The 21,791-nt window shown below is 40.8% G+C and overlaps 1 protein-coding gene across 1 annotated transcript; it reads right to left on the bottom strand.

Moving 5' to 3' along the window:
• Positions 1-128: 128 nt before the first annotated feature.
• On the bottom strand, positions 129-20,282 carry LOC149029991 (uncharacterized). Its single transcript, XM_089142311.1, has 6 exons — positions 20,133-20,282; positions 18,605-20,048; positions 16,873-16,931; positions 3,013-3,141; positions 1,397-1,532; positions 129-596 (listed from the first exon to the last, which is right to left on the bottom strand). Exons 2-6 carry the CDS (start codon positions 19,307-19,309, stop codon positions 300-302), a joined length of 1,326 nt encoding a protein of 441 aa, XP_088998437.1. The 5' UTR covers positions 19,310-20,048; positions 20,133-20,282; the 3' UTR covers positions 129-299.
• Positions 20,283-21,791: the final 1,509 nt, after the last annotated feature.

Below are 21,791 nucleotides of genomic sequence, written 5' to 3' on the forward strand. Positions count from 1 at the left end.
TCCAAGTTTAACTCTTTTAATTGCTCCAGCCATACACGCTGCCCTGGTCACGCTGCCCATCCTGCCAAGACTACCAAGGTCATAACAACTGAGGTTTCTCCATTTCTGTGGTGGATGGATAACAGTAGTTCATATGAACCTGAATTTTTATTTATTTATATTGTTGATCAAACATAACAGGATCATGAAATATGCTGGGAAGAATTGAAAAAAAATAAATTTGAATGCTTCCTAAAACATACACTCGATTAGCTTTTCCCTTTTTCTCTTCTTGAAGTACAACATCCCATTGTCACCTATTAGGCAGATTCATCTTTATCCAATAGACGGTCACAGAGATCATCCCAACTTACTTTCTTTTTGCTCCTCTCAGATGTTCCCAAAGAAGCTTCCCCACTTGTGCTGCTGGAGTCCTCGTGCTCATCCTTGTCAAATGTCCCGTAAGGTGAAGGAGAGTAAGCATGTGGGACTGCCAATGTCACTGCCCGCTTCAATGCTGCCTTATACTCCTCCGTGTGCTCTCTGGCTATAGTCTTCTGCCTCTCCATCCTCTGCTTTGTAGGAATCTCTCTACACCGATCTCTCTCTAACATTAACTGATGTCAAGGAAAAGCATGTGTTAACTTCATCAGGAATCCAAATCCAAGAATCAGCCCAGAAATTAGAAATTATGCATATGCAGGTAAATATCTTATTAAATACCTGTTCATGTTGTGATGATGGTTTATTCTGGGGGCTGTTTGGGAAAGGTTGGTCCAGGAACTAGAACAGGGCAGGAATCATATTTGGGTTCTTGAAAATGAAGGGCTCATGGAATTTCAATTGCTAATGTAAACCAAAGCGGGATGGTTAGCACATAGTACTTCAGAGTTCAGAGGGCAATAAATCTGGGACGATTCCAGAATCTGCAAGTGAGGGAGGGAGGCTGGGGTAGACTAAGGTCATTAACCTTAACTCAATTTGTGCATAGAAGTTTATCCACGGACTCAAACCCATGTCCTGTATTTGGCAGTCTTCTATCTTCTCATTAAGCAACAGCTGCTCATGATGAGCTTTATATAAAATAAGCAGGCATTTCTACTGATGGAGCTCCATATAAAATAATTAGGCATTCCCACTGAAAGTGCTCCATATAGAATAAGTAGGCTGCCATGCAGTCCCAGTCAACTAGTAGCCTGGTTTTTTTTTTTCTTCTTTTCTTTCACAGGGTGCTATCAAAGCTGGATGAACACAAATAGGGAATCCAGATTTTCAGATTTCAGAGGATCAAAATAAGGGGGGAATACTCAGAATCTGACTTCAATTGCCACCTTACATACAAAAAGCATGTTTTAGATTTTTTATTTGTTTAGAAATAATTCATTTGAATTGAAAAAGAAGAATGATGTGGACCTACATCTAGCGCTTTTTGGGCTTCCCTTTCTATCCAAATGATAGCATGATCAGTAGTGGCGTTGCAAGAGATAATGATGTGCTCAAATCTGCCATCCACAGGGACTGCTGTCCTCACAACTGGAGGATATCTTCCCATCCTGCAACCAAATACATGCATAAGGCACCCATCCAGTACCTATTGGTATACTGAGACCAATGGTGCAGTTCTTTTCAGTACAGCCAATATAATATCCCAAGAGAAAGATTCACTTATAATGCAGTTAATAAGCACTTCCAAAACGTACATTCAATTTGTTAACACAAAAAAAAAGTGTAAATTAACCAAAACAAGCTAAGCTGCTAGACTAGCAGTTTAAGGATTCCTAGGCTCACCATTATTGCTAGCGTGCTGACAAAGCTATATTTCTTTCCTAGTCACCAAAGACAGTTAAAACAAAAACTATATTAGGTTCAAACATTAGCAGGGACATCTTTCCCAAAATGCACATTGTTAGGGCCCTAGGATCATGACAAATGAAGGAGAGAGGAGTAGCTAAGTTATAAATAGGGAGGAAGGTGTGAGGAAAGTTTATTGGATGTTTTATGTGAGGTATGGGCAGCCTTTGATTGAGGGCACCAAATTGCAATGGGGTGATTGGCACCACCAAAACCAGTTTATCATTGTTTTCCAGCAGTAGTTCACATTTTATCGTATTGGATTAGCGGGTTCGTATCACACATCTTTTCCACTTTTAAGACAACATCAGACCAAGCCTTAATCTAACTACATGGAGTCAGCATTGCCTAACAAGAACAGAAATCGTTCAACAAAAAGAATAGCATCCATCACCCTTTCATAAAAACAAAAAACAAGCAAAAGATACTGACATCTAATATATGCATTCTGGAAAAAAAGAATAATCAGACAGGAGTCCATAGGTTCTATATAAGATGTTTGTGATTATATTGTTTTTCTTTAGTAGAGCCTTCCAGAAGTCCACATGTCATGATGGTTATGCTTTAACTGCAAAGTACTAATGTCAACCATGGACCATCTAAAAGGAACCCTACTCACAGAAAATTCAGGTTACATATATTGGTCAACTATAGAATGAGCAGCGTGGATCCTAACAGCACTAGGCCCCATCATTCTGTCTATAATATCCAATCCATATTGTACACGATAAAAATATCTATTTATTAGAAGAATCATATAGTAATTAGATGACTGATAGATGATTGACAGATAATAGTAAACCACCCAAAGTGTCTCTGCCCATGTTTGATGCATTCAAAAGATTAATTGTCCGAAATAACTCCCAGATGTTTCATACTTAAAGGGAAAACAAGCACCACTCAGTCATGCGTCTGAGCATGTACCTGCCTAGACACATGCCCACATGGAATGACCCAACCCCCCAACCCCCGTCCTTTCTGCCTTTCCATGGGGTGCATGGGCCATTTCAAGTTCGCATGTGTCTTCAAATGTCTATGCACCCAGATGTGTGAGCAGGTGGCATTCTTCCTCCCTGATTGTAATTGGATCTCTTCCTTGAGAAACATTATCGAATTAGGTCTTGAGGTATAACCAAACAACAGAGTATATGAAGCAGAAGTGTACTTGTAAAACAGCTATACCTGAAGGGCTTCCTCTCAACAATGTGGTAAAGACGACCTGGTGCATAGAGACGCCTTGGATCCCTGATCATCTTCTCATCTGGAATGCATGTATCTTTCATGCATCCTATACACAATAAGCATGGTAAACTGTTCAAAACGAGAAAGCCTGTCTCAATAAATAAAATTACAGAAACAATCAGGATCCAAATCCAAATTAAAGCATCCAATACTATACTCGGAAATAAAACCAGTACACCTTTGCTTGCAGGCCTTATATGAATTTGTGTCAAGTGTTTTCTTGTCAAGACTGACAGAACTTTCAATTTTTTGGTTTGCATATGAAAAAAGAAACAAAAATTGTATGGCCAGGGCTTCACCATCTGGCCTGCAGGAAAGGAATCACTACCAATCCCTACCTAATGCTTCTACATCCTGCAGAGTAGGGCTGGGGCTGCATCACCACAGTCAAGGAACAACATCACCAATGACCTAAAAAGGCAAAAGCCTATTTTCTCAATGATGAAACTATGGACTGCTATTGCCTCCTTCATGTATAAAGACTAATTGCTAATTACAAAAATAAATACCATTACTGGTCTCAATGATAGAGAGTATACAAAGGATATTGACTGAAAAGGTTCAACGACTAATAACATCATAGTCAAGCATCCTTCCAAAAAGGAGCAACCTTCCTATTATTAAAAAAGGAAATTCTCAATTAAAAGTTGCTCTATTGTAAGTATTTGGAAGTGATACCGCTATTAAAGAAGGAAATCTTGTCAAGCGCACTGGATCTATTGTGGATGTTCCTGCCGGAAAGGCAATGCTAGGGCATGTGGTCGACGCGTTGGGAGTTCCTATTGATGGCAGAGGTTCTCTAAGCGATCACGAACGCAGACGTGTCGAAGTGAAAGCACCTGGTATTATTGAACGTAAATCTGTGCACGAGCCAATGCAAACTGGGTTAAAAGCGGTAGATAGCCTGGTTCCTATAGGCCGTGGTCTAATCAGCATATAAAGCACCAGCACAACTGTCCCTTGAGGGCCTATACAATTCCTTGTGAACAGCATCAAGTGTGCAGTAGCACCAAATCTTCTTAGTAGTTACAACTCTTAGGATGAGCTTCTATTATGTAGAATACTCTTCAGTCACTAAGTGATAACAGTCAAGAACATCTACTATTTTAAGATGTTCTCTTTCTTATATTACACTTTCACATCACCAATCCTTGTAATCAGTAGTCGTAGCAGCTGGTGTCATAGTCAAGTAGTCCATTTCCATTTGGCCATGAAATAGACTTCTGCAGCCAACAGAGTAATATAGCATTTTCAGACTGCTAATCCTTGTAATTAGCGACAATAGTAGCAGGCAGAGTTATTCTCAAATATTCTATCTTCTCTTTGGCTGTGACATAGACTTCCACAGCTTGTGCTCAAATGCAAAGAAGTTGGAACCACCTAACTTGATAGAAGCTGTCTACAAGTTAAAATTTCCCATAGGAAGATTGCGTTTTGTCAAAATAATTAAAGCAAATAACCAGCAATCAGGATTGCACCATGTAAGCAACAAAGTCCATAGAAAAGGGGTAGACGCTGTCAAAAGCAGCAAAGCAATGTAGAGCTAGCAATCTGCAACAAATAAATGAATGCTGAACCTTCTAAAGAGAGGTAACAATGCCCTGAATTTACCTGCAACTTCATCCAAGTTAGCACCAACCTCCATCTCCCTTCCTCTTCCATCCACTTCCATCTTTCTATTATCTATGCCTTCAACCGCCCCCTCACTCACATCGCCCTATGGAAGGACCTCTCATCTCCCTGCTCCTCAGCCAACTCCCCCCATGGGGCATCGATGATTGCCTCAATGTGCTCAAATTCAGTCATGAAAAGATTGGTGGCCGCTCCCTTGATCTCATTGCTGTTGATTTCTTCAACAACTGTATCAACAATATAGCTGTGACTGATCTTTCATTGGTCTGGTTCCCTTCTCATCTGACACAACCAAAGATCAAGCATTGACCACATTGCCTCCAAATTGGAATGAAGTTTGGCCCTTCCTCTTCCCTTCCTCCCTCTCAGTCTCTCCAACCACTCCCCTTGCTACCTTTACATCAAAACTCTATCCTCAGTTGGCCCCAAACCCTTCAAATTCTTTCACATGTGTTCCTCAAACCCCTCTTTCCTCCCAATAGTCTAGGAGACCTAGACCAAACCGGACCATTGCCACTCCCTCCCCCTAGCGGCATATGCCAGGAAACTTCATAACTGCAAACTTGCCCTCAAAGCTTGGAACTCCTCCACCTCTGGGAATAATTCTTCTCTGGTCTCTTCTTGCACTCCAACCTTGTCGATGTCTAGTCCCTTCTCTAATTGAACCCTCTTGATTTGTGGCCCTTACTGAAGAAGAAAATACCCTCTTAGTAGAGCTGACTGTTCTCAGCTCCCAAAGCCAGTTTTTCCTTCTCAAAAATCAAGGATCAAGTGGTTTCAGCTTGGAGACTCAGTCACCTCCTTCCACCACTCCCTCAAAGTTCCCCATAACTACAACTATATCCTAACTCTCCTCTCTATGGGTTGAGATCTCACGGGATCTTGCTCGAGATCTTGTTTTTTTGAGAAGGCAACACGAGATCTCTTGCAAGATCTCAAAGTTCTCATAACTCACTCGAGATCTTGTGAGATCTCGAGTTCTTGCCACGATATCTCGATTGGATCGAGATCTTGTCCAACCACCCCCTTTTTAACACTTAATCTCTAGTGAGAGAGGTCGCCCGCCACTTTCTTGCTCTCTCTCACTAGATCTTGCCATATCTGCGAGAACTCTCAATTTTCGCCAGATTTCTTACGGATTTCAACCAGATTTTCATTTGGAACAACTCTTAGCACATCTACAACACCAAAGAAAGATCAATCAAGTGACACTTGGCTGGGGGCTACTGTGATACACCCATGTACTTGTTGTCTATAATCCTACGGGGGAATATATTGTAGAACACCTCATGGGGTTGGAGGGTCGATGAGTAGTCACTGGTATACGACGTGGTCGTGATCGTAGTGCTACTAGAGCTGGTGTTGGAGTTGGTGGTGGAGCTGGGGCTTGATTGAATTTTTATCTCATTCCATGCTTGTCTTATAAACTTATGAGTTATAACTTATACACAACTTCTAATGGTTGTATAATTTTATTATTCTATTCTCGAAAGTCGAGATCATAGTTGTCAAGGCGTCGCCTAGGTGACGCCTTGGCGTCCTGGCGCTCGTAGAGGCCCTGAGGCGAGTATCGCCTCACTTGGAGTGCATAAAGTGGTCACCTTGGGCTCTGAGGCGTTGCCAAGTCGTTGCCGGACGCATCAGACACATTGGACCCCTAGGCGACCGCCTTTGTGGATTTTAAAAACCACAAATTTGTTTTATTCCAAATCAAAGGCCGAAAATGAATTGGAAATTAGATTCCAATTAGGAATCAACTAATGGTTGAATGCTTATGTAAGTGTTACATGGGATCATTTGTAACATTAAGTCATTAACAAAAAAAAGGGAAAAACCAAGAATTAAACTCGACTCAGTAAAGTGAAATCCCCAAATATCGAGCCCTAAGCCCCTCACGTCTCTCTTCCTCTCTGCCTCTCCCTTTGCTACTCTCTTCCTCTCGATCGACGACGACACCGGCAAAAGCCAAAGACACCAGCGACAGCCAGCGACACCTTCCTTCTTACTTCTGCTTTTTTTTTTCCTTATACAAAAACCACTGTAGTCGCAGGCTTGCAGCGGCAGCAACCTCTGGCGGCAGCATCTCAGGCAAAGGTGGATGTTGTCGCTCACTTTATTCTTCTTTCTTCTGCTTTTTTTTTCCCCCTAAAAAGTCTGGCACAAAATTACAAATCCCTTTTGCGGTTGCAAGCTTGCAGCGACCAAGTTGCAGCGGCGGCGGAATCCGACAGTTTTGTGAATTGTCTCAGGCAAAGGTTGGGATGCTTCTTCGTGCTTCTGCTTTTCTTTTTCTTCTCTTTAAGTGTTAACTGTTAACAGATTTTGTTAACGCTAATAAGCACTAAATTAGTAAACTCCGGTGATTTTGTTCACCATCTCACGAGACGGTATGTCGCTGGTGTGCCTTTTTTTCTTTTCTTCTTCTGTGTTTTAACAATGTTATAACTTGTTATAATCGAAACCAGCTAATATTAACTTAATAGCTTCTAGCCTACTGATTATTGTTGTTTATTAGCTTCAGTGTATTTTTTCTATAGTTTTTGCTGAAATTCAACAAAAAAAAAAAAAAGACTGTTTGCTGAAGAACCAATTTTTTCATCATTTTTTCTGATTTTTCAGAATAGAAGTTTGATTATCAATTTATCATCAAGTGAGATGATTAGATAAATGCATAGGATTTTTATTGTGGTGTGGTATGGTGCAAAATTTAAATTATATGCTATCATTAACAATTTTATTATTGTTTTTAATTTTGGCTGATTATGTGTATGTTTCATGTTTTTTATTGTAGATATTTACTAGTTATTTACAATAACCTCAAGACCTTCAACTGATAATCCAGCGGCTGCTGTTAGTCAGCCTATTCCTAGTGGGGGTGAAGGTAGTTATGATCCCTCGAAAGACCCGAAGAGAAAGGCGAAGTCAAATGACTCAGGGTGGAAATATGGGTATTGACCAGATGTGGCTGATAGGCATACAGTCAGGTGCACTTTGTGCAACAGAAACTTTAAAGGAGGAATTAGAAGATTGAAGCAACATCTAGTGGGTGGATATGGGGATGTTGTGAATTGCACTAAGACCACTGCAGAAATTGCCCAAGAGATGAATGCAGTGTTGGTGAAAAATAAAAAGAGGGCAGCTGTTACTGATTGGGATAATGAGGAGTATGATGACATTCAACAAGTAATTGGAGAAGAACATCCTATTCCTGCCTCTACTGAAGGAGGTACATTACCTAGTGTAGGGTCTGAGGTTGAGGTGTGCTACAAGAAACCAAGCTCTAGGACTGCATCAAAGAGATTGAAAAGTGCCCTCAATAAGGCACCAGTAAGGGGTCCCAAGGATATGCATGTTAGACGCACTCCTGAAGAAGTTGTTGAAGAAAGGAGGGCAAAGGGTGCTACTCAAACAACAATCTTGAATAGAATGAGATTCGCCGAAGAAAAGAAGAGAGTAGATAACCACATTGCTGATTGGATGTATCAATGTGGCATTCCATTCAATGCAGTTAAAGCTAAAAGCTTTGAGGTGATGTTCGAGTCTATTGCACAATATGGTTCTGGGTATAAGCCCCCAACTTACCATGAAGTCAGGGTGCCTTTATTGAAAAGTACAAAAGAAATAACGATGGAGATGAGGAAAAATTATGAAAGGCATTGGAAGATGTATGGATGCACACTCATGTCTGATGGGTGGACTGACAAAAAGGGTAGGCACCTCATCAATTTTCTTGTCAATTGTCCAGAGCATGGTACAAATTTCAGTCGAAGCATTCGAAATTTTGGTCGAAATTTCGCATTTTTGAAAAGTCGAAATGAAACTCATGAGGACCGAAAAAAAGTCCTCAGTTTCGATCAAAACTGTCAAATTTTCATCAAAACTTGTCGAAACCTGGTTCAACCCAGCTGTCCAGCTGGTTCATAAGAAAAAAAATTCCTAAATTCCGTGGGAAACATGGGAAATTTTATGGAAACCTGGGACTTTTTCCTATAAATTTTGTAGCTTTCCCAAATTTTTAATTTTTTTGCTTATTTCATGTTTCCCCAAATACCATTTCCCCCAAAACCATGACAAATACCCCCTCCATTAGGACTTCCCTATCCAAATTGCGTATTCCCTCAGACTGGTTATCTTAAGCATGTTGATGACCAGACTCATAAAGTTCCGGTTGTCAATTACCTTGACAACCATAGGCATAAAATGTCATGGGATGTCTATGTTCGTTGGTTGGAAGAGAGGATGTTACAAGCATAGTACTACTCAGCTCACACAGGATGGATCCACTCTTAACACTCCTCTTGGCACTAAGTTGTACTTTCCTTTTATTGTTAGCTATTTTGAAGTTATAAATTATATATTAAATGTTATGTGCTAAAGTAGTTAAGTTTATAGTGTACTTTTTGGACAACTCTACATTGATGTTATGTACATTAAATGACATATCTACATTGATTTTTTTAGTAAAATACAGCCAATATGTTCTTTATACTCTAATTAGCTTAAATGCAAAGTTCCACCCCAAAATACTCCTTAAAACCTGTCGAAACTTCATATCGAAACTTGCACCAAAAAGTCCTAAGTTTCCTCGAAATTTCCTAGTTTCCCACCTAGGTTTCCCATTTTCACCTAATCGAAACTTGAGTTTCCCTCGAATTTTTTTCTATGGTCTAGAGGGAACATTCTTCCTTAGTTCTATGGATACATTTAGCCATGAGCAAGATGCAAAAATGCTCTTTCAGTTATTGGATAACAAAGTTGAAGAAATTAGGGAAGAGCATGTAATCCAAGTGGTGACTGATAATGCCTCAAATCACAAAGCAGCAGGGGCATTATTAATGGAGAAGAGGACTACATTATATTGGACTCCCTGTGCAACCCACTGTTTTGATTTGATGCTAGAGGACATTGGGAATTTGAAACAATATAAAAAGGTGATAATTCAGGGGAAGAGAATAACCACTTTCATTTATAGGCACACAAGATTGCTGGAGGTTTGAGACAGAAGACGAATAGCAGGTATCTTGTGAGGGCTGTAGTGACTAGGTTTGCCACTTCATTCTTTTTTTTTTGGATGAATAATTAAATGTATTAAAAGAAGGCAACGCGTTTACAACAACACACAATAAAGCAAAATACATCGCATTAGAGCAAGGATAAAAAGCACCAACAAAGCGACACAGATCTAAAAGGACCGACAAAACGACACAGGCAAGGCCCAAAGGAGATGGGCCGAACTAGGTCAGCAAGCCTATTTTGCGGATTTTTTCTTATTCTTCTTTTTCTTGATGGGCTTGAAGTCCACCAAAAAATCTTCGCCAAAAGGATTGTGCCCCTTAGCCGAGCGGTTGCTCCTTCTACAGTCAGCACGATCAAGAGAACTAGGAGGGGTGGAGTGGGGAGGATCCGGGGCGAGAATGGCAGGGTTTGGATCACTAGAGGTACTTGGGTTGAGGGACAAGTGCATAAGGGGCGAGGGGCCCAATATAGAGCAGTCGGTCGGGTTTAGGACGGAAAGAGAAGAGGATAGCTCAAGCTCATGGGCCAAGGAGTCAAAAGATGGGCTTTTGGGAGTAGGTTCGGTAGGGGATGGCTGGGTGATGACTGGGCTGGAGTTAATTGGGCTAGTAGCACGGTTGGGTTTAGTTTGGTTCAAACCATGGGTTGGGCTAGGTGGGCTTTGGGGTTCATTTCTAAGAGAAAGGCAAGTGGTTGAATTGAATGGGCTGGGCTTTAAAAGAGGGTTAGAGATGGAATAGATATGAGGCAAAAGAGGAAGAGACAGCATGGGCCTTGGGCTATGGGAGATAGGCCCATGAGCAAGAGGGATATTTGCTATAAGAGGCGGTGGAGTATAGGTTAAAGAAGGGTGAGAAAACGAAGCTTTTTGGGATCGATTAGTTACTTGGTAAATAGGAGCGAGGCCAGAGGAAGCAGAGGAAGCAGATGGGGAGAGGGAATGGCTCGAAGGAGATGGTTGCAGGAGGTCAGATTGCTCGACAGAGAACCTAGGCTAGCATGAGAAGGGAAATTACCAGAGGGCACAATGATCCAGGAGCAGGCAGGTCAAGGATACCAGAACCATCAGAGGCAACATCGAGAATGGTGGGAGCAGCAGGCAAAGCTTTCACAAGAATCGACGACAGGCAATCTGGCATTGCAGGAGTCAAAAGAGCTTCAGTCAAACCAGCAGTAGCGACAGGCAGCGACAGAAGAGCAGAGGTACGGAGGCTCGACTTTCCCTTTCTACTGCTGTAGGTCTTACCGGCGAGAGAAGCGATTGGCGGAGAAACTCCGGTGGCAACAGGAACAGTTAACAGTTCAAATCTATCAACCAGGCTGCGAGGGATATCAGAATCCGATGGCAACATCAGTTCGACAAGAGGCGGCGGCGATAGCAGATCAGTAGTTGGAACCGGCAAGGGACTCAGAGGGAGAGCAACGCAGATAGGAGACCCTACTGATGCCTCAGGAAGTGGAAGCACCGGAACTGGGACTGTCGACGAGGGTCCAGAGGCAGTAGGAATAGGTCCAGAAGAGCACTTGTGAATATCGTGACCAAACGTTAGGCATCTCGAGCACCAAGTAGGAATCCAGTCGTAAACGATAATCTGGTTGATATGAGAACCCAAATCATCAACAATGGATATGCAGGGAGGCAGGGGTTTGGAAGCCGGCATCTCAACATAAAGGCGAGCATAGGAGAGCCTTTCAAGTCTGGAAGTTTTCAAGTCAGTGCAAAGCGAGCGACCTAACGCAGAGCCGATGCGGCTCAGGCATTCATGGTTCCAGAACTCCAAGGGGAGACCAGGCAAATTAATCCACAAGGGAAGGGAGTTGAAATCTACCCTGCGGAGGGGCATAGAGGGTTCCCAAGGTTTAATGACAATTGGGGACTTCCCAACAAACCAAGGAGAGCCATCTATGGCTTTGGATTGACAAGCAGGAGAGGAGAATTTGAAGAGCAAAATTCCATTCTCAATAACAAAAGTATCTAGAGAACCCAACGATTTCCACTATTTAGCAAGAGAGGCTTTGACAATGCCAAGGGGAGGGCAGGGGCCAAGGAATTGTCCCAGGACAGCATTCTTCCAACGGAGAATTTCAGGACCTGTGGCAGAGGATGGACAACGAACTAGGGGGATGGGTGAGTCAGAAGAAGGAGGGATGAAAGAAAGGTTGCAAGATGAGGCCTGGGGTTTGAAGAGAGCTCCAGGCATTCAGCTGGGGAGAGGGAGGTGGAGGGGGAAAGGAGCAAAAGGAGGTGGAGGGTGGAGGGTGGAGGAGGGGGAGATGCAGAGGCAGAGGGAGGGGAGGGTGTCACCGGAGGGGGAGGGTCCATCGTCACCGGAGATAATCTAGTCCCAATCATTGCCACTTCATTCTTGACATTGCAAAGCTTATTGAAACACAAGGATGACTTAAGGCACTTATTCATTTATGAGGAGTGGACAAAATCCAATTTATCCAAGATGGAAGCAAGGAAGAAAGTAGCTGAAACAACTTTTTCTACAACATTTTAGCATGGTGTGGAGGATTGTATTATAGCATCACAACCTCTTATGATTATATTGAGGATTGTGGATGTTGATGAAAGACCCGCATTGCATGAAGTGTTTGTAGCCATGCAAGAGGCTAAGAGAATAATAAAAGACAAATTTGGAGGCAAAGAACGACTCTGGAAGAAAGTCATACAAATAATTGATAGACGATGGAGAGACCTCTATATGGTGCAACCTTATTTTTGAATCCTGGGAAGTTCTACAACTTAAATATTGTAGATGATTGTGAGTTGATCAGTTCTCTCCAAACTTCTTTCAATGAAGTTGTTGGAAGACTAGTGCCTGATGCACATCTACAAGATAAGGTATTGCACTAGGCAAGTTAATACAAGCAAGGTAGAGGTCCTTTCTCCACAACTATGGCTATGAGGCTATCAGAAAGCGTACAACTATGAGTCCTCGTAAGTTTTTACTTGTATGTTTTTTTATTTTTAGTTATACTTATTTGGTTTATAACTCTAGCTTTTATATTAATCTATTTTTTTTTTTTTTTTATACTATAGTTATATGGTGGGATACACATGGAGGAAATGCTTTTGAGCTTACAAGGATTGCACGGAGGATACTAGGCCTTTGTTGTTCTTCCTCTAATTGTGAACCGAATTGGAGCACATTTGAGTTTGTAAGTATCAAGTGATTCAAGTATTTAAAACACTTTTAAATTTAAATTTAGGAGAATGACTTGGGATTCTTTTCAATTGCTTATGAATTTAGATTCACACCAAGAAGAGGAATATGCTGAAACATGAGAGGTTGAATGATCTAGTTTTCATTCAGTACAATCGCCCTTCAAGAAAGGTTCAATGGAAGATGATTAAATAGTAGAAATTATAATCCACTACTCCTTGATGAGCTTGACTGGAGCAGTGAGTGGATGGTCAATCAGCCTGACGATTTAGTCCATCCTGAGGGTGATCTTACTTGGAGCACTGTTGATAGAGCTATAAGGGCATCAACATCACTTGAGGGCCATAATAGACCGAGGAGATGTCAACCAAGTGAATCAACATCAGCTGGAGTTAATATATGTTACCCACATCGCACGTCTTTGGAGAGGGTGGTTGAGGAACATGACTCTGAGTTTGATGGAGACATGGAAGAAGTGGAAGATTTGCATGATGATGAGAACATTGTAGATGATTTTGGTTTGAGGTCTACCTCTTTGGACCAACAACAACTTCGAGAAGATCTCTCACTTGCTACCACTTTGCTTGATGATGATTATAACTAATACTTCCCTATTGGGAATTTTGGATGTGGATTTTTATTGGGAATTTTGGATATGGATGTGTTGTTATATTTGAGATTTGGACTTAGATTTTAGATATAAGTGGGATTGTTCGCTTAAATATTTAAAACTTTCTATTTAGATATTTGGTTATATGCTTTGTTTCATTTTCTTCTTTAACTTGTGAGGATATTTGGCTACAGCTCAACAATGTAGAAGAGGTGGAGTTGTAGTTGCTGGTGGAGGTGGAGTTGTAGGTGGTGCTAGTGTTGGTGACATTTAATGAAGGTATGTTGTCTAGTGTCTATTTGTTTTGCTCATGCATCTATGTGTTTACTATTTAGTCACATTTTATCATATCTTGATTTTTGTTAATGATAGTATGATACTTGGAATTTATTTAGGACCTACTATCTGTGGTTTGTAGTATGTTGGATGACTTGAAGTAGGCTAATGGCTAATATTAGTTTTTTTATTATATAAGATATGATAGATTTATAATGAATTAGTGTATGATATGTAAACTAAAAAGTAAAAATTTCATTTAAAATGCTTCGACCGCCTCAAAAGCGCCTCGGAGGGCGCCTAGTCAACTCATTGCCTCGTTGCCGTGACAACTATGGTCGAGATTGTGATACTCATATGGATGGAATTCTGATGATATTAAGTTATTTAATGTATTTATTACACTTGTTTTTCATTTATGTCTTAAAGGTTCTATATTTCATGTTGTATAACCCTATTGTCCCTAATCCTATAGCATTTCAATTTTAAACTTAGGGTCAACTTAGAATTCATACCTAAGGTTGTTTTCTCACAAATCTAAGGTCAACAGTGTGTTTAAAAGGCCTAAATTAGGCTGACTACCAAGTTTGAGCCCAACTTGGACCTAAAACCCCACGAGATGGGACCTCGAGTTGGACCATTAAAATTCTCATATCTCGACCGAGATCTTGCCATCTTGGTTTTATGGCCTAGCGAGATTGGTGGCGAGCACGAGTTCTCCAACCATGCTCCTCTCTACTAATCGACTCTGGATCCAAAATGTTGCTAGCATTAAGTGGGAAGCCGACTCCTCTTTGTTGCTAGCCCCCCCCCCCAACATCCCTAGTCACTAACAAATTTGTTCCCTCTTCAATCATTGACTCTCTACAAGCCATTCCATCCAATGCTGAAATCCTCTCTGCCATCAATTAACACATGCCTGACTGAGCTCCTAGGCCAAATGGTATCAGTACGGACCTTTTTTAAGCCTCATAAAGTTTCCTTGAAGAAGACCTCATCAATCCTGTCTATAGCTTCTTTCTCAACCCTTCCTAGCATTCCTAAATCAACCAAACATTTATCTGTCTTATCCCCAAGAAACCTGGTGCCTCCTCTCTTGGAGACTTTTGTTCTATCTCCATTTGCTATCTCCTTTTTAAATTCATTGCCAAGATTTCCTTAATTGCATAAAACATATTATTCCCTCCTTGTTAACAAAAACCATTCTTCCCTCATCTAGGTAGGATCATGGTTGATAACATTCTCTTTTGTGTTGAGATTGTTTAGGGGTTTGATTGCAGTTCCCACTCCCAAGCTGCCCTCTTGAAAATCGATCTCCACAAAGCTTTTAACCCCCTCAGATAGGACTTCATCCTCGACATTCTGCCCCTAATGGGGTTCCCCTCTTTTTTCTATTGGGTTGAAGCCTACCTCCACTACATTTTATATCGTCACTAATGGCTCTTCAATAGGCTTCTTTCTCTCTTACATTGGCATCCACCAAGGTTGCCCTTTCTCCCCTATCTCTTCTCCCTAGTCTCCCTTCAGCATCTCACTATCTCACTGTCTCACTAGATTCACTCCCCGTCAACTACTTTGGGACTTGGGCTGCCATTGATCCCTAGCAAGCTCACTAACCACCATTGTTCCCCAATGCTTGATCAAATCCACAAAAAGCTCTAACTTTGGAAAGGCAAGCTTCTCTTCTTTACTCTAATTCTCCTACCTCTATTGGTGTCACATCTTTCTCTATCCCAAAAGCTACAATCAATGCCATGGAAACCCTCTTCTATGTTTTCCTCTGGAAAGGCTAAGAATCCTCCCAATTCCTCCTAACCCATCAATTGTCCCCCGTCTACCTCCCCAAATTTGATGGTGGCCAGGATTTTGCAAAATCCGTGATTACAATAGTTCTAGCTTGTTGAAGCTCATCTTGAAGGTCTCCACCAAGCATGACTCCATTTGGGTCAATTGGGGGTCTACTCATACCTGTCGAGATCAAACTCCATCTAGACTATCCGCCCTCTTGCAAACCCATCCTATGTCTGGAGGATAGTTAGGACCTCTTTCTCTTTTTGCCATCTCCACCCAGGTCATTGATGGTACCTCCACCTCCTCTTGGCTTAACTTCAGGCACCCATCGAGTGTCCTCTACAACCTCTTAGATCCTTGTCAGGTACACACGACTTGGATTCCAAATTTTGCTAGCTTTCTATCTTCATCACTGGCAACTCTTGGGTTCCCCCTTCCCTCTCCCCTTCAAATCTCACTCGAGTTTGGTCCAATCTCCCTCTTACAATCCATCCCTCATGATTGCTCTATTTGGCTTCCCTCTCCTACTAGCTCCATCTCCACCTCCTCTACTTGGAACCTCACCTACAACCCTAGCTAACCAGTCACCTAGCACTATTTGGATTGGTTCAAGGTCACATCCCTTGCCATGCTTTCACTATCTGGCGAACCTTCACACTTTGTCTTCACACCCAAACTTTCCTCAGCCATAGACACCCTCTCTGCTAACCCTAACTACATCCTTTGTTGGAATGGACCCAAAGATGTTAACCATCTCTTCTTTTCCTACCCCATTCTCCCTCTCTATATGGGGAAAGTCATTGCCTCCATTTGGCCTCACTCTAGACACTCCTTTTAGAAGGGACTAGTTATGGCTTTTGAGATCCTTTTTTGACACACCTATTTGTGATTTAGTTAGAAAATTGGTGTTTGGCGGGAATAGAACCTCAGAGGTGGAAATCCAACTCCAGATCCCTAGATTTGATTTGGAAAGCCATCTGCTTTAATGTCTTCACTAGACTTTAGACACTCCGGACTCCCCGGCTTTGGTTACCCAAGGAATAAGCTGATTTTCGTTACCTGGGGTCTATGCTCATTGTTGTTGCTGACTGGTTGGTTGTAGCTCCTCACACACACACACATCACCCCCCCACCCAAAAAAAAAAAAAAACTCCTTTGTACTCCTTTCTATCCCTTGGGATTCTGGTAATGATATTCTTCATGCATTCTCCCCCCCCCCCCCCAAAAAAAAAAAAAAATAATAAATTAAGCCATCATTGAAGACAAAATTAAGCAGGAGAGATGTGCAAAAGAACTTTTTTATACCAAAAAAGTGACTTGAAAATGTCTTCCAAGGGTGTGGCAGTTCTTGGTAAGAAGTCATCCTGGTTCAGTAAGGGTAAATAATTGTCAGAATAAAAGCAAATATAAGCATCTATAAAGAAAGACAGTAAAAAGAGTAGCAACTACATACAGCGAAAGGGAAAGATAAAAGTCATAACAAAGGAGGGATAAGAAGAGTAATAATGTAAGTATCTAACACACCAGAGTGGCAAGAAATATGCTTTGAATTTCTCTTTATGATGAATACAGAACCTCAGCATAAGTGGGAATTGAGTTGAATCGCATGATTAACCATTTTATCGTTGCAAATAGTATCATTTTATTTCTTTGGCAAGAGAATTCATAAGTCACAATCTCTTCCATTCTTCTTATGATGATGGAAGTTAGAGATGTAGACAACAAGCAAATATTCCCAGTCGAGAGGAATTTTGGAGCATCACCTACCATCTGAGAGAACAATTTGTTACTGTAAGTCTGTAACCAGAAAATAACTTTTACTGCATGCGGCTGGTGCTTGATGGTCATTCTTAACTTGACTAACAGATTTCTTATTGACGTAGCTACCTATTCCAAAAAGATAAGCACTTCAAAATTATGTAAGACTACTAAACCATCAAAGTGCTTGATTGTGTATATGGGCGTTTCAAAACCCCCCCTTTTTTCCGGGTTGGGTGGTGACAGTATTATCTGCTGCTCTGACTTCAATTTAGGTATCAGTGTGAAGTTTCTGTACCTATCATGTGTTAACTCTGAGAAAGCTATCCATTTAAAAAAATATATATTCTCTGAAGTTTTAAGCCATTAATGTATCTACTGAGCAAATAATTAGTCTTGCAAAAAAAATTATACATGAATAGAATAGCAAGCAAATTCCTTGCCGAACCTAAAAGAAAATTGGACCAGTTGATGGACCATCTACAGGTCAGGCCATCACCCATAAACCAGTAAAGCACTGAACTCGAGTCAACCAAATCATTCCAGTCCCCTTGAAAAAACTTTTCAATCCCTTGTTTGTTATTCCAGCTCTAGTTATAAAGATCATGATGTGGAAAGTAAGATAGAAATAATGATTTGATGGAAGTGAATTTAAGCCAGATCTATTCTTCAACTGAAGTTCTCTCAAGTTAAAACCTATTTGCCCATAGCCATAGGCTATAGAAATAATGATTTGATGGAAGTGAATTTAAGCCAGGTCTGTTCTTCAACTGAAGTTCTCTCAAGTTGAAAACCTGTGCCGATAACCTATTAAATATATCGTGTACATCAGATAAGCACTCAAAATACAATGATCATGCAGGACCCTATTTTCTCATGAATAAAATCACACCACTGATCACTGCTTCTTATCCCCAAAAAGTGTATCAAACTCTGCTAACTCAAATACCGCATGTTTTTCAACTTTTATTTTTGTGAGAGAGTTTTGGGTTGGGGGGGGGGGGGGGTGGATTCAATTTTTCATTAGCTTCGAAATTTCATGTTAATATACCAGAGGTTCACTACATTTTTATGAAGACACTGTGCAACTGACCTTGAACAATACAAATGCTAAAACAGAATAAAAGATAAAATGGAAAAGAAACAGTGACACCATCATGCAAGATCATTTTCAACAAAATTAATTTTCTAAGCAACACATCCATGTAGCTTTGCTATCAAAGTTCTATCCACTTGTTGTAAAAGCAACACGCAATCAGAGTCTAAACTTTGTACTTGCCTGGAGCACAACAGAATTTATGACATCTGCATATCTGACAGCCAAATTGAGTGACATACACCTAGCTGGGGCAATTGCATAACACCTAACCCTCTTCCTGTCTATGTTACTCAGTTTGTCCCTGTTCTGCACAACCACCAGTGTCAACAATGCAGCCACCCCTGATCCAAGAGAATGTCCAGTGAAAGTTAAGGTATAATTTGGGTACTTCTCCACTAACTCCCTAAGAAGTTCGCACTCTGCATCCAGAATCCAAATGGCAGCATTCAAGAGCCCATTGTGGACATAACCACCATCAAATTTCCTCTGCCCAAGTTTATTATCCAGTAGAACCGCATAATCGCTTTCCTTTGCCATATTAAGGCCTCTAATGGTGACAACAATATCAGCATTTTCATGATCGATGTAGACAATATACGAAGGGGCACGACCATGGATTTCTTCATCAGTCTTGCGCAGAATTATCCAACCAGGATTGATTCTGTACCCACCAGGAGGAGCCCATAATGGTTTTTGAAGATCTTCTTCATACCCAGCAAGAATCAACCGGCAGAGGTGAGGGACAGGCGCAAATTCTTCTGCAGTTGCAAGGCCCCAGTTCTCACTGTCCCGGCTGCCAGAGTGTAGGCATCGCTTCCACGCCCAACGGGCACAGGCAAGGCAGTATACACATTCAAGAAGTGGGAGACCACAAATAATCGACATTGATGATTATGAATCTAGCATGTTAACAAAGATTGAAGAAGCACGACAGAGTTAAAGCTGTCCACTTCAGTGAACGATTTAGTTTATATGAAATATCCGGACAGAAGTAATTTGGAGACGAACAGAATAAACTGCGAATTCAGAGATGGGCTTTTGAAATTGGATGGAACAACTAAACTAGGAGTCAAAAAGAAGCAGCAGCAGAACCAATATCACAAACACTTAATCAACCAATACACGTGAAACAGTCACTAACCAAGATCAGGACCATGCAATCCACTCAAGCGGCAACACACCACCAAGGGAAGAAAGTGGAAAGCAAACAGGAACTCAAAACAGATACATATAGGAATTTTATAACAGGAAGAAAGAGAGAACAGTTGGGGTTGCGCTGAAAAGGAACCTATACAACTAACCAATGAATTATTGATCAGGGTTGGTTGTGCAGAAAAGGAATCTATACAACTAACCAATGAATTATCAATCAGGGTTTATCAGCGAGATATACATAATATTGAAAAACTCGAAATCAAATATTAGGGTTTTCTTGAACAGGGGAAGGCAGAGAAGTTTGAGGTGCTGGATAAATGGTTCCTCATTCAAGAGGAAAATACCCAAGCTGACAAAGAATAAGGAAGAAAGAAGTAATTCTACACGAAAATTGCAGGGGTTTTGAACACAGTGATGGGTTCTGTCTGGTTTTTTCAAAAATTTGAAAAGGGAGAGGAATGAAGACGACCTGCAAGTCAAAAACCTTCAAACCCAGTTGGGTCCCTGTGGAAATTTAATCAAAAACGACTAGTTATGATTGTAGAGAACTTACATAATCATCAGTAGCTGCTTTCAAGGCATTATGGGAAGTAATTATTATCAGCTCGGCATGAATAGGGTAGTTCCGTAAAGTGATGAATCTTTGAAAAATACTCCCCATTGATTCCTAAACTGCCAATTGTGAACTCTTTTGTTCTTCAGTTTTTTATTCTAGAAATTCCATGAGACGGTAAAAAGATTTTTTTTTTTTGTCCAAAGAAGAAAAGCTTTCAAATGAGTTGCTAAATACACGTGCTTTTCATGGCCGTTGGAATTTGGTAGCTGGAAGTTGGAATGGTAGTTACCGCGGGAGCAATGACCATTTGTTGCATCTGTTGATCAAACAGTCACCGATTAATGGGGTCTTCCTTGGAAATTAAGGTGAAGATACCCAAACAGTTTCTCTGAAAATTGATGGAGTAAACTAAATCTCGGGAGACCCGCCCCCTGAGTGGAGCTATTCGGGGTAGAGGAGGGAAGGTGTCCGAACCAACGGCGGTCAAATGCCAGGGGGCCCGGCCGATTCCCAGCTAGGAAGGCCCGGTCCATGGCAGTAGGACTGCGGCTAATTCCGCCTTGGCTCTTGAAGCTTGTAATCAGGATGTCTTGGGTTTTTCTTGCCCTTTTGCTAATTAAAAGTATGTTTACCAAAAAAAAAAAAAAAAACTAAATCGGAAGTTTGAAATTTGTTTTTCTCGATCTCTGTTTGTGTGGAAGTCTGATAAAAAAAACTAAATTGATCTAATATAATAGAAAAGAATAAAGAGAAAAATTGAGTTGGCATTGGCTGTAGAATTAGCCTTTTATAGTTCAAATCATTGTATCACACTAATTTTTTGGGCTCTATTGTAATTTGACTCGGTGTTCAAAAGCTTAAGCCATTGGAATAGAGCTCGAATCACCTCTCCGTCAAAAGGGACAATGTGCTCTCTGGCATTTTTCAATCACATAATAAGGAGTGGGCCCCATTTAAGACTATTGGGTTTCAATTTTTATTCATTTTAATATTCACAAGTGAACTCCACTCGCTATTTAAGAGAGCAAATCACTCTCCTTTGACGAGGAAGTGATCTAAATTTATTAGAACATATCTTCTTCATGCAATAAAGTTGGGGACCAAGAAGTTTGTTATTTATTATTAATAGATGAACAACATTAAGGCCCATATATTCTCAACCCCGCCCCTCTCCACCCAAAAAAAAATCTCCTCTACGCTAGAAGTTGTCCCCTTTCTATAGGATATTAACTATCTTAAGAATTTTTTTGATGTTCCTAGTTTTTATTTTGTTCCAATGAATCCCAACTTTGTGGCAATTCCTCGTCAAAGATTTGTTCGATTGAACTACAAAAAAATTGACAAAAATTAGAACTCTTGGCTTCCGTAACTTATGCAAGTTAAATACCCAAGTTTCTAGCAGCTCTCTTCTTCTCATTAGATTTATCTCTTACTTCAAAAAAATAAAAATAACACCATTGCTGAAATTCTAATTCTAGTTCCTCCTTCCAATGAACAAGTACGTGACCAATGAGACCATCACATGAGATGTTGGAGTTTCTATCAATGTAACATATGGGATACCTTGCAATGCAATTCATAGCATGATTCTTGTATTTTGTTAGCTGCTTCTGACTCAACCATGCAAACTTCATGTGAAAGTTATATTAGATCCAA

The sequence above is a fragment of the Hakea prostrata genome, chromosome 1 (genome assembly GCF_041222555.1).
Source record: "Hakea prostrata isolate BN-2017 chromosome 1, UWA_Hpros_2, whole genome shotgun sequence".
NCBI lineage: Eukaryota > Viridiplantae > Streptophyta > Magnoliopsida > Proteales > Proteaceae > Hakea > Hakea prostrata.

What these genes read in the sequence shown, in the direction of transcription:
- LOC149029991 (XM_089142311.1), bottom strand. Translation starts at nt 19,309, where the DNA reads ATGTCGATTATTTGTGGTCTCCCACTTCTTGAATGTGTATACTGCCTT. An exon ending in ATTTTCAAGTCACTTTTTTG is followed by an intron (nt 3,142 to 16,872) that starts GTATAAAAAAGT and finishes CGTTTTGAACAG; the next exon opens with TTTACCATGCTTATTGTGTA. An exon ending in AAGCCCAAAAAGCGCTAGAT is followed by an intron (nt 597 to 1,396) that starts GTAGGTCCACAT and finishes CCTTGACATCAG; the next exon opens with TTAATGTTAGAGAGAGATCG.